The following is a 13,473-nucleotide window of genomic DNA, read 5'->3' as shown; positions in this document are numbered from 1 at the left end:
CCTTATAAAAATCTCTCCTTGAACATGCATTGCTGTCATGTTGTGATTATTATTATCATTATTACTATTACTATTATTATTATTATTTTGACACAGAGTCTCACTCTGTCGCCCAGGCTGGAGTGCAATGGCGCAAAATCTCAGTTTGCTACAACCTCTGCCTCCCGGATTCAAGCAATTCTCCTGCCTCAGCCTCCTAAGTAGCTGGGATTACAAGCACGTACCACCATGCCTGGCTAATTTTTTGCATTTTTTAGTAGAGATGGGGTTTTGCCATGTTGGCCATGCTGGTCTCGAACTCCTGGCCTCAGGTAAGCCACCCGCCTCAGCCTCCCAAAGTGCTGGGATTACAGGCGCCACTATGCCTGGCCACTGTCATGTCATTATGATCTATCAATGGATCAATCGATCGATCATCGCTCACTTGTGTTAAACATCAGACTTTCTGAAATTGTCGTGCAATCTGATTTCCACCCATACCTCTCTTCTGAAACAATTTTCTAGAAAGCTGATGATGACCACCACTGCCAAGTTAAACACTCTCTTAGCAGTTATCTTCTACCACACTTCCCTGGAATGTTTTCCAGGGTTGATCACATTTGCAACTTTTCTGTGAGACTTTAAATTATTTCAAAATAAGAAGTTTAATAAAACAAAATAAAGAAAAGTGGAGAAAAAAATCCTCTGGTAACCAACATGTGGGCAAGTGGTCTAAGCTAGGCCAAATATACTCTCCCAGGAGACTGAATTCTGAGTCATTGACTCTTTTAAGATTTCCAAGACAGAAAACAATAGGCATAAACATCACCACAATGGTACCCTGAAATGATTGTCCACTATATCTTTCTATAAACTCCAAATGTATTTACTGGTTTACATAGTAAAGAATAATTCAGCATCTACTACATACCAGGCACTATTCTGGGAGCTAAGAACATTAATAGTGAAAAAAGCAAATAAAAAGTTCCTACCTTCATGGAACTGATTCTAGTGGTGAAGAATGACAATAGAGAAATATTACAATTTCAAGGTCAGGTGCAGTGGCTCATGCCTATAATACCAGCACTTTGGGAGGCTGAGGCGGGCAGATCACTTGAGGTCAGGAGTTCGAGACCACCCTGACCATGATGGCGAAACCCCTTCTCTACTAGAAATACAAAAATTAGCCAGGCAGGGTGGTACATGCCTGTAGTCCCAGCTACTTGGGAGGCTGAGGCAGGAGAATCACTTGAACCTGGGAAGCGAAGATTGCAGTGAGCTGAGATCATGCCACTGTACTCCAGCCTGGGCGACAGAGTGAGACTCCATCTCAAAAAATAAAAATAAAAAACTACATTATTAAATTTGGGTGCCCTGGGTTCTAGGATTGTTCATGAACGTGCCTAAAAGTCATTAATTTGCTCAGCAAATATTTATTAACCATATTATAAGTGATAGAAAATATGCTAGATGAAAGGAATATAGAACTATTTCTTAAAATAGACACAGTCCCTACCACGGGGGAGCCTTCAATACAGCGGGGAAGATTCGAAAACCAAAGAAAAGTATAATATGAAGACTACTGTAACAAAGAATAGAATATTATTGGAACAACTAATAACAACACCTCAATACAGTTTAGATCAAGTCAGGGTAAACCTCAGGAGGCAGTAACAATTAGTAAGAACAAAAAACTGATTTGGATTTAGGTAAGCAACCAAAAAGTGTAGAGAACAGCATATGCATAGGTCCTGAGACACAACAGCACATGGTGACTTCGGCGAACTGAAAATTTAGTATAGTTGGCCCTTGAACAACACAGCCTTGAACTGCCTGGGTCTGCTTATACACAAATTTTTTCAACCAAACACTGACTGAAAATACAGTATTCACTGGATACGAAACCCTCATATAGAGGGCCAACTTTCCATATACATACATGAGTTTCTGACTCATATATGGCTGACTGCAGAAATTGAATATACAAAGATTCTGGTATCTGCCAGTGTCTGGGAACCAATCCCCCACATATCCCTCAGTATGAGGGATGACTGAATATACGGTTGAAGTATGAAGAATAAAATTATTGAAATTAGAGAACTAAACACAGAAAGCCTTGCAAATCATGCTTAACATGTTGGGCTTTAGTCTAAGAGAAGCCAGAAAGGTTTTATAAATGAAATGAAATTTTAAATTATTTTAGAATGACTATAATGGTTGCAATATTGTGAAATGGTGGTGTGCTTTGAGGGCAGTGTCATTTGGCAGCTGATGTGGCATATGAGGTTGGTGGAAACAGGCCAGTTCTGGTGTCCCAGGAAGATCCTGAAATATACAACATTGACCATAACGATTTTTAAACATATATATTGGTAGCAAAAGACATCAAGCTATTGATGTTCTGCACTGTGATATTCTGGTTCTATTGGACATGTCCAAGGGAGAAATGTTAGAGCTTTATTTTCCAATCCTCCGGATTCTTTCTCTGTTCCACCCTCTTACAGGCTTTAGATAGTCACAAAGATCTGAATGAGCTGCTCTCAGGATGATGCAACAGCAGTTCCTATCACATCAATAAATACTGGAGCAGTTGGCCATTACAATTGTTTTGTTAGCTAAAAATGATGAATTCTTCATGTATATATATGTATCTGTGTGTATGTATATTATATATTATATACATATATGTACATATATGTATGTACATATATATGCACAGTATATAGGTATATACATATATATGCACAGTATATAGGTATATACATATATAATGCATATGTATGCATCATACATTGTTATACATTACATATTTTATATAATTATACGTATATTATACACACAATATTTTATGCATATATACACACACATATAATTATCTAAAGAATATGTTGGGGCCGGGCACGGTGGCTCACGCCTACAATCCTAGTATTGTAGGGGCCCAAGATGGGCAGATCACCTGAAACCAAGCGTTCGAAACCAGCCTAGCCAACAATGGTGAAACCCCATTGCTACTAAAAATAAAATTAAAAAACTAGCCAGGTGTGGTGGCTGGCACCTGCAATCTCAGCTACTCAGGAGGCTGAGGCAGGAGAATTGCTTGAACCTGGGAGGCAGAGGTTGCAGTGAGCCGAGATTGCACCATGACACTCCAGGCCGGGTGACAGAACAAGACTCCATGTCAAAAAAAAAAAATTTTTTTTAATAAATAAAGAATACTTTAATTTAGTAATCATCACTCAAATTTCCTCAAGAAGCTACTTTAGGAGACTTTTGTATTTCTTTTTCTATTTTTTAATTAATTAATTAATTTTTAAATTATACTTGAAGTTCTAGAGTACATGTGCACAATGTGCAGGTTTGTTACATATGTATACATGTGCCATGTTGGTGTGCTGCACCCATTAACTCATCATTTACATTAGGTATTCCTCCTGATGCTATCTCTTCTCCCTCCCCCAACCTCATGACAGGCCCCAGTATGTGATGTTCCCCACCCTGTGTCCAAGTGTTCTCATTGTTCATTTCCCACCTATGAGTGAGAACATGCAGTGTTTGATTTTCTCTCATTGCAATAGTTTGCTCAGAATGAGAACATGCAGTGTTTGGTTTTCTGTCCTTGTGATAGTTTGCTCAGAATGAGAACATGCAGTGTTTGGTTTTCTGTCCTTGTGATAGTTTGCTCAGAATGATGGTTTCCAGCTTCATCCATGTCCCTCCCTACAAAGGACATGAACTCATCCCTTTTTATGGCTGCATAGTATTCCATGTGTATATGTGCCACATTTTCTTAATCCAGTCTGTCACTGATGGACATTTGGGTTGGTTCCAAGTCTTTGCTATTGTGAATAGTGCCGCAGTAAACACACGTGTGCATGTGTCTTTATAGCAGCATGATTTATAATCCTTTGGGTATATACCCAGTAATGGGATTGCTGGGTCAAATGGTATTTCTAATTCTAGATCCTTGAGGAATTGCCACACTGTCTTCCACAATGGTTGAACTGGCTTACACTCCCACCAACAGTGTAAAAGTGTTCCTATTTCTCCACATCCTCTCCAGCACCTGTTGCTTCCTAACTTTTTAATGATCGCCATTCTAACTGGTGTGAGATGGTATCTCACTGTAGTTTTGATTTGCATTTCTCTGATGGCCAGTGATGATGACCATTTTTTCATGTGTCTGTGGGCTGCATAAATGTCTTCTTTTGAGAAGTGTCTGTTCATATCTTTTGCCCACTTTTTGATAGGGTTTTTTTTTTTTTTTTTTTTTTTTGAGATGGAGTCTCGCTCTGTTGCCCAGGCTGGAGTGCAGTGGCCGGATCTCAGCTCACTGCAAGCTCCGCCTCCCGGGTTTACACCATTCTCCTGCCTCAGCCTCCTGAGTAGCTGGGACTACAGGCGCCCACCACCTCGCCCGGCTAGTTTTTTGTATTTTTTAATAGAGACGGGGTTTCACCGGGTTAGCCAGGATGGTCTCGATCTCCTGACCTTGTGATCCGCCCATCTCGGCCTCCCAAAGTGCTGGGATTACAGGCTTGAGCCACCGCACCCGGCCGGGGTTGTTTTTTTCTTGTAAATTTGTTTAAGTTATTTGTAGATTCTGGATATTAGCCCTTTGTCGGACAGTAGATTGCAAAAATTTTCTCCCATTCTGTAGGTTGCCTGTTCACTCTGATGGTAACTTTTTGCTGTGCAGAAGCTCTTTAGTTTAATTAGATCTCATTCGTCTATTTTGGCTTTTGTTGCCATTGTTTTTGGTGTTTTAGTCATGAAGTCCTTGCCCATGACTATGTCCTGAATGGTATCACCTAGGTTTTCTTCTAGGGTTTTTACAGTTTTAAGTCTAACATTTAAGTCTTTAATCCATCTCGAATTAATTTTTGCATAAGGTGTAAGGAAGGGATCCAGTTTCAGCTTTCTACATATGGTTAGCCAATTTTCCCAGCACCATTTATTAAATAGGGAATCCTTTCCCCATTTCTTGTTTTTGTCAGGTTTGCCAAGGATCAGATGGTTGTAGATGTGTGGTATTATTTCTGAGGGCTCTGTTCTGTTCCATTGGTCTATATCTCTGCTTTGGTACCAGTACCATGTGGTTTTGGTTACTGTAGCCTTGCAGTATAGTTTGAAGTCAGGTAGCGTGATGCCTCCAGCTTTGTTCTTTTTGCTTAGGATTGTCTTGGCAATGCGGGTTCTTTTTTGGTTCCATGTGAACTTTAAAGTAGTTTTTTCCAATTCTGTGAAGAAAGCCAGTGGTAGCCTGATGGGGATGGCATTGAATCTATAAATTACCTTGGGCAGTATGGCCATTTTCACAATATTGATTCTTCCTGTCCATGAGCATGGAATGTTCTTCCGTTTGTTTGTGTCCTCCTTTATTTCGTTAAGCAGTGGTTTGTAGTTTTCCTTGAAGAGGTCCTTCACGTCCCTTATAAGTTGGATTCCCTAGGTATTTTATTCTCTTTGAAGAAATTGTGAATGGGAGTTCACTCATGATTTGGAGGAGCCTTTTGTATTTCTATGCATTATTAAAGTATTGGGTATTGCTATGGTTTGAATGTGTCCCTTAGAAATTCATGTGTTGGAAACGTAATTGCCATTTTAATAGTATCATTATGAAGTGGAACCTTTAAGAGGTGATTAGGTTATTTTTTTTTAGAAGAAGCCTGTTTTATTTATTTGTTGAAATATAATTTTTTATTAAAAATAATTAGAGGGCCAGGCACAGTGGCTAACGCCTATAATCCCTGCACTGTGAGAGGCCGAGGCTGGTGGATCACCTGAGGTTGGGAGTTTGAGACCAGCCTGATCAACATGGAGAAACCCTGTCTCTACTAAAAATACAAAATTAGCTGGGCATGGTGGCGCATGCCTGTAATCCCAGCTACTCGGGAAGCTGAGGCAGGAGAATCACTTGAACCCGGGAGGCGGAGGTTGTGGTAAGCCGAGATCCTGCCATTGCACTCCAGCCTGAGCAACAAGAGTGAAACTCCGTCTCTCAAAAACAATGATAATAATAATTAGAGATATGCTTTGTTTCTTCATAAAATTCTGTGGTAAAACACCAGCTTCCACCCTTCTGAAAAATCTATTTTTATTTAAAAATAAAAACAAACAACAACAAAAAAACAACTTTGATTCTTAACCATAACATAATAACTGGATTTTATTTATCTGACTTTAAGAAATCCTCCAACTCATTCTTCAGCCCCCAGATTATTAAACTGAGCTCATAATTCACACTTTTCTGCAAATCATCATTGGTTATGTGTATATATAAAATGTCTTTTATCTGAAGTTGTCAATTTCACCCTGTTCTGGGAGTTATTCCCACAGGCACTTCTTCATACCAGCTCCTTTAACCCTTCCAACAATTTTGTAAATACCCAATGTTCTGCATTTGATTCTTTCCTGCTTAAAATATCTAGACTGATTTATTTTCTGCACTGAACTCTGCTGAAAGAGTTGTCGAAAAATATGACTCAGAGAATATTTGCTTGCTTTGTTGTTTATATTTTACTGCTGGGTTCTGGGTGATTGAGGTTGCTGGACAAGTTATCTCGTTATGAACATGATTAGTTGTCCATTAGTGCATTAGTTTTCTATTGGTGCCATAACAAATTACCACAAATTTAGCATCTTAAATAGCACAAATTTATTATCTTACTGCTCCATAGGTTAGAAGTCCAACAGGGTCTCCAAGGGCTAAAATCGAGGCGTTGGCAGGGCTGTTTCTTTCTGGATGCTCTAGAGGAAGATCCATTTCCACGCTCATTTGGATTGCTAACAGAATTCAATTCCTTAAAGTTGTAAGACTGCGATCCCTGTTTCCTTGAGAGTTGGTGGCTGAGCTGTCATTAGAATTCCTAGCTTCTATAGCCAAATTCATTTATTGACTGCTTTTCCCCTTCCTCCATCTTCAAAGCCAGCAATGGCAGGCTGAACTCCTCTCACACTTCAAATCTGTCCTCTTCCTTTCTCATCTCTCTGACCCACTTGACCACCTTCCTTTTCCACTTTTAAAGATTCAGGTGTCAGGTTGGGCCCACCCTGACAATCTAGGATAATCTATCCATCTCAATGTCCTTAACTTACATCATATCTGCAAAGCCCCTTTTGCCAGGTTAGGTATATATTCACAGGTTCTGAGATTAGAGTGAAAATGTTTTAGTGGGGTTGAGGGGGCATTATCCTGTCAACCTGACTTCACACTTAAAAAACTCCAACTCAGAGTCATTTGACATTAAAACTTTATTTTTTTGTTTTGTTTTGTTTTGAGAGGGAGTCTCACTGGATCACCCAGGCTGGAGTGCAATGGCATAATTTCGGCTCACTGCAATCTCCACCTGCCGGGTTCAAGCAATTATCCTGCATCAGCCTCCCGAGTAGCTGGGATTACAAGTGTGCGCCACCATGCCTCTCTAATTTTTGTATTTTTTGTAGTGACAGGGTTTCACCATGTTGCCCAGGCTAGGCTTGAACTCCTGACCTCAAGTGATCTGCCCACCTCGGCCTCCCAAAGTGCTGGGATTACAGGAATGAGCCACTGCACCTGGCCAACATTAAAACTATAATGTCAGCTTATTGCCACATTGAGATATAGCTAATTAATTTTCAAAGTACTTCAAACAACTCATAATACTAATTATTGCTACTAATAATTATAACCATGATCTGGAGGCATAGAATAAAATATAAAGCCTCAGGACATAAAAGTCAATAGGACGGCCGGGCGCGGTGGCTCAAGCCTGTAATCCCAGCACTTTGAGAGGCCGAGACGGGCGGATCACGAGGTCAGGAGATCGAGATCATCCTGGCTAACACGGTGAAACCCGTCTCTACTAAAAAATACAAAAAAACTAGCCGGGCGCGGTGGCAGGCGCCTGTAGTCCCAACTACTGGGGAGGCTGAGGCAGGAGAATGGCGTGAACCCAGGAGGCAGAGCTTGCAGTGAGCTGAGATTGCACCACTGCACTCCAGCCTGGGCGACAGAGCGAGACTCCGTCTCAACAAAAAAAAAAAAAAAAAAAAAAAGTCAATAGGACAAGTTTCTACCAGTTTTTCTTGCACTGAAGCATAGCTGAGTAATAGCATATAGTTTTACAAGTGCTCTTGCATCCATTATCTTATTTGTGCTTTTCAATATCCCTGGGAGACACACAAAACTGGGCAAGTCTATTATTCCCTTTTTACATATGAGAAAATGGGGCTTCAGAAAGACTACATAACCTACTCAAGTATGTAAAGTGTAAACATTTCTTTCAAAAGAAGTGACATTTAAGTGAGGGGACATGCATGGAATAAATTGGTAAGTGGACAATACATAGAAAACCAGCAGGTCTCAATCTTCACGAGGAAAATGTTGACATTTAGAATATTTGTAGGAATGAGACAAAAACAAATAGTATTTGCTGACTTGATCTGAAACAGTATAAAGATGAAGGGCTCCCTTTGGAGAGATACAGAAATTAAGCTTTTGTTTTTCAAGGTTTTCCACATCATGAAGCTGTTACCTAGTTCTTTCTTCTAAAGATGTCCACAAGGAAGACATACACACAGATAAAAGGGGCACTAAAGGCATTCTGCCTGTTGGATCTTGTCCCTTTTACTAGGGTACAACAGGGAATAGGAGAGTATAGGGACAAGTATACAAAGGCATGCAAAAAACAAATTTAAACCAAAAGTATGTAAAGCCAGCACCTATTTCCATCCTACTGATAATAATTATACACAAAAAGATGGTCTTTGGCCCTTCTGGATTGTATTCTGATTCAAAGATACTGTAAATTTTATCATCTATGATTCAGTGATTTTTCTAATGCTGCCCCTCCCAAGGTAATCATACCAAATGAGAAAACCAACTCTATTTATCAGCATCTACCCTACTATCTTCCTTCTTTACCTTCCAGCTCCCGTGAGGGAGACGGGATGGTCAATCAGGTATTTGAATTTATTCCTTCGAACAGGGTGATGCCAGACATGGTCTACAAGGCGTGGAAGAGTGCCCTGGGAAAAAGCAAATATACAATCTAATCAAATAAAATTTATTAATAGTTTTGAGTAAGTACTGTATTTACATTACTGTATTTACACTAAGGTCACTTGGGTACTCTAAGGAAAAAAGAAAGAGCAGAATTCTTATTAAATAACATAAAGACTAAAACTAGAATAATTCTATAGTGAGTGAAAAACATTAAGGGTAGTAATGATCATTTTAGTAAATCCACATAAAAACAGGTCAATGGAAATACTCAAGCCTTGGAAACAATTTATACAAAAGACTGGAGTTTTCTTTTTTTTTTTTTTTTTTTTTTTTTTTTTTTTGAGACGGAGTCTCGCTCTGTCGCCCAGGCTGGAGTGCAGTGGCCGGATCTCAGCTCACTGCAAGCTTCCGCCTCCCGGGTTCACGCCATTCTCCTGCCTCAGCCTCCCGAGTAGCTGGGACTACAGGCGCCCGCCACCTCACCCGGCTAGTTTTTTGTATTTTTTAGTAGAGACGGGGTTTCACCGTGTTAGCCAGGATGGTCTCGATCTCCTGACCTCCTGATCCGCCTGTCTCGGCCTCCCAAAGTGCTGGGATTACACGCTTGAGCCACCGCGCCCGGCCAAGACTGGAGTTTTCAATCTAAGAAATTACTTTAAATTTTTTTTTTTTTTTTTTTTTGGAGACAGAGTCTCGCTGTCTCGTCCAGGCTGGAGGGCAATGACACAACCTCGGCTTACAGCAACCTCTGCCTCCTGGGTTCAAGGGATTCTCCTGCCTCAGCCTCCCGAGTAGCAGGGACTATAGGCACGTGCCACCATGCCCAGCTCATTTTTGTGTTTTGTTTTTGCTTTTGTTTTTTTTTTTTGAGGGGGAGTCTCACTCTTGTCACCCAGGCTGGCATGCAGTGGCGCGATCTCGGCTCACTGCAAACTCTTCCTCCCAGGTTCCCACCATTCTCCTGTCTCAGCCTCCCAAGTAGCTGGGACTACAGGCGCCTGCCACCTCGCCCGGCTAATTTTTTGTATTTTTAATAGAGACGGGGTTTCACCATGTTAGCCAGGATGGTCTTGATCTTCTGACCTCGTGATATGCCCACCTCAGCCTCGCACAGTTCTGGGATTACAGACGTGAGCCACCGCGCCCGGCCTAAAAAATGTTCTTAAGGCCAGTCATGTTGACTCACTCTTGAAATTCCAGCACTTTGGGAGGCTAAGGCAGGTAGATTGCTTGAGCCCAGGAATTTGAGACCAGTATAGGCAACATGGCGAAACTTCGGATCTACAAAAAATTCAAAAATTAGCCAGGCGTGGTGGCACAGACCTGTAGTCCCAGCTACTCAGGAAGCTGAGGTGGGAGGATCACCTGAGCCAGGGTAGTCAAGGCTGCAGTGAGCAATGATCAGGCCACTACACTCCAGCCTGGGCCACAGTAGTAAGACCCTGTCTCCATCAATCAATCTTAAAATTTTTAAGGCTATCTGGAATATATAATATGTGCACAATAAATACTTAAAGAATAATCAGATTCCAAAAAATAATGTTCCCCATTACTCTACATATGTACATACAAACCTTCAGGGTTTTAATTTTCTTAGGAGGCAGTAAGTTTTCAGGACAAGGACCAGCATTGGCCGCATAGGTCAGAGAAAGAAGAACTTCTTTAGGAATGAACTCATTCAGAAGGGAAGTAGGAAGGGATTTTGAATGATCCACCATGTTTTTTTTCTCCTTTAGCTCAGGAAGTCCTAAGTAAGTAGTGGAAAAGAAAAGTTCTTACTATATATATATTTTTTAAGCTAGATGGAGCTTCTCAGACTGCCTCATCAATCCCATCTATTTGTTTCTAACAGGGAGAAACATTGCTTCTATTTGACAAGGATAGTAACAAATAATATTTAAAACAGTGAACATCATCTAGTCAAGGAAAATAACACTCATCTTGCCTACCCTACTCACATTACATCAAACACAGTTTCAAAAACTCAGGTACTAAGATGAACCTGCATGATTCTCAATTCAAAGTTGAAAACTAAACTCATTTCACTTGCTCAGATAACTGGAAGAGCCTTAAGAAGATAGGAATGAATGTCTATCTTCCCTTTCATATTAAAATCACAAATCTCTCCCTGCAAGCTGTTAAATTATTTAGTAATTTTTTTCTTACATGAATTCAAAGGTGAGAATAATTACATTAAATCCAGGCATTTATAGAGTGGAAAGGGTCTGGGTTGGGCTTCAAAGTAAAAATGGAACTGGGATTGTTGCAAATGAGAGTGGAACAATCTGAGCTGACAAATCTGTGGAATGGGAACTATAAAAAGAATGTTACCCTGCTTGACTAGGGCAGGGGAGTAATACAGGCAGGTAGTTGGGCTTATATATAGGAAAAGCCCTCCTATGAAGTCAGGTAGAGTTGAGTTTTTATTATTCTTAATCTATGCCCCTAACATGGTATGGTTTACATTTATTTCTATAAGGAGGTATCATGCTTTGATTACTGTCAAAAGTTGTTAGGGTTTACATTACCAAATCTCCCAAGAGCTTGAGATCAAAAGAAACAGAAAAAAAAAAAAAAAAAAAAGTTGGGTGGGGCTTGGGGCTTTAGGACAAGGGGCAGGTGAGATGGGAAAAGCTTTAACAGAACAGAGGGTAAGGATAACACTAGCTGACTCTAGTACAGATCCGCATATGAATGAAAATCTTAAGGAATTACTCTAATTTACAAAAATTACTAAAAGCTAATACAAATTGGCACGTTGTATTAAATTGTGTTTCTCTTATCTCTGCTATTGCTTTTTATTGTTTTATTTATTTATTTGAGACTCAGTCTAACTCTGTTGTCCAGGCTGGAGTGCAGTGGCAAGATCTTGGCTCACTGCAACCTCTGCCTCCAGGGTTCAAACAATTCTCCTGCATCAACCTCCCAAGTAGCTGGGATTACAGGAGCGTACCACCACACCTGGCTAATTTTTGTATTTTAAGTAGAGACAGGGTTTCACCATGTTGATCAGGCTGGTCTCGAACTCCTGATCTCGTAATTTGAGACGGAGTCTCCTTCTGTCTCCAGGCTGGAGTGCAGTGGTGCAATCTCGGCTCACTGCAACCTCCGCCTCCCGGGTTCAAGTGATTCTCTCCTGCCTCAGCCTCCCGAGTAGCCCTACAGGCGCGCACCACCAAGCCCAGCTAATTTTTATATTTTTAGTAAACAAGAGTTTCACCATGTTGGCCAGCATGGTCTCAAACTCTTGACCTCGTAATCCGCCAGCCTCGGACTCCCAAATGGGATTACAGGTGTGAGCCACCGCGCCCGGCCTATTTATTTATTTTGAGATGGAGTCTTGCTCTGTCTCCCGGACTGGAATGCAATGGCACGATCATGGCTCACTGCAACCTCACCTCCTGGGTTCAAGCGATTCTCCTGCCTCAGCCTCCGGAGTAAGCTGGGACTACAGGTGAGAGCCACCATGCTCGGCTAATTATGGTATTTCTAGTAATGACGGGGTTTCATCATATTGTCCAGGCTGGTCTCAAACTCCTGACCTCAAGTGATCCGCCCACCTCGGCCTCCCAAAGTGCTGGGATGACAGGTGTGAGCTACCGCGCCTAACCTCACTATTACTTTTTCAAAGTTCCTTAAAGCCAAAGACCAGGAACCTATTGATATTTAAAATAGGGTGAATTGAAAACCATATATAAATCAACATTTGAAAAAAGTTATAAACAGTATTTAGATGGAGTAGTGAAACAGGACTCTGACTCAAAATACTGTAAAAGGAATGACTTCTTGCTTTATTTAAGCAAGCGTGTTAGAAAAATGTAGCCAATCAAGGTATTCTGAGTATCCGATTTAAAAAACCAGTGAATGGAAGGTGATTTCAGTCTTACGGCCATGGCTGTTTATGACTTCAGAATCATCGAAGTTTACCTCTCGTCCCTTCCTTGGCTACAGACACTAACTTTTTGCTCTCAGACGTTGATGCAGAGTTTAGCGGGGTGGAGGGCGTTTTCGGGAGAGACATAATAAACAATGCCTCCTATCTCTTTAGTAATTTGAAATAGGCCTCCGGAAAGCTAATTTAGACACAAATCAGCGCCGCACTGGGACTTGCAGGCTGCCACATAATCCTGCAGGGAGAGGAAAAAAGAAAAAAAGATGACACCCATTGAGTACTTAGGTTCAGATCGCAGTTTAGAATTCATCTAGCATGGTTTTCCTTCTTCGGGGCGACCTCTATGTTCTGGGGTTATCTGTCGCGACTGAGAGGCCTCAGTGAACCGTCAGGTCAGGGTCAGGGAGCAAGGCAGGACCCCGCAGACCGCCGGCACCCCTGGTGGGCGACACTCGCTGCAAGCGGCTCGGCTGGGGACCCCGACCTTCCACACAGGCAGCGTTCTCGCGCGCCAGTTCCACAAACTCGGGAGTTGGGCAGGCCTCGCACTGTTTCTTGGTTAAAAATGACTGCAAAGGGACACCCGCTATCCTACCCACACATTGCGTACCCGCCCAGC

The 13,473-nt window shown here is 41.3% G+C and overlaps 1 protein-coding gene across 1 annotated transcript in view; it reads right to left on the bottom strand.

Moving 5' to 3' along the window:
* Nucleotides 1-12,983, bottom strand: part of AXDND1 (axonemal dynein light chain domain containing 1) — a 161,920-nt gene extending 148,937 nt beyond the window's left edge. The window contains exons 1-3 of the mRNA XM_030936362.1: nt 12,890-12,983; nt 10,537-10,709; nt 8,882-8,985 (exon numbers count right to left, since the gene is read on the bottom strand). Coding sequence (XP_030792222.1) covers nt 8,882-8,985; nt 10,537-10,709; nt 12,890-12,983 — 371 coding nt within the window. The remainder of the gene's footprint in view (nt 1-8,881; nt 8,986-10,536; nt 10,710-12,889) is intronic.
* Between the last annotated feature and the right edge of the window lie 490 nt (nt 12,984-13,473).

The sequence above is a fragment of the Rhinopithecus roxellana genome, chromosome 8, assembly GCF_007565055.1.
Source record: "Rhinopithecus roxellana isolate Shanxi Qingling chromosome 8, ASM756505v1, whole genome shotgun sequence".
Lineage (NCBI taxonomy): Eukaryota > Metazoa > Chordata > Mammalia > Primates > Cercopithecidae > Rhinopithecus > Rhinopithecus roxellana.
Note: the sequence above shows the minus strand (reverse complement) of the source record. Positions and strands in the feature narration are given on the sequence as shown.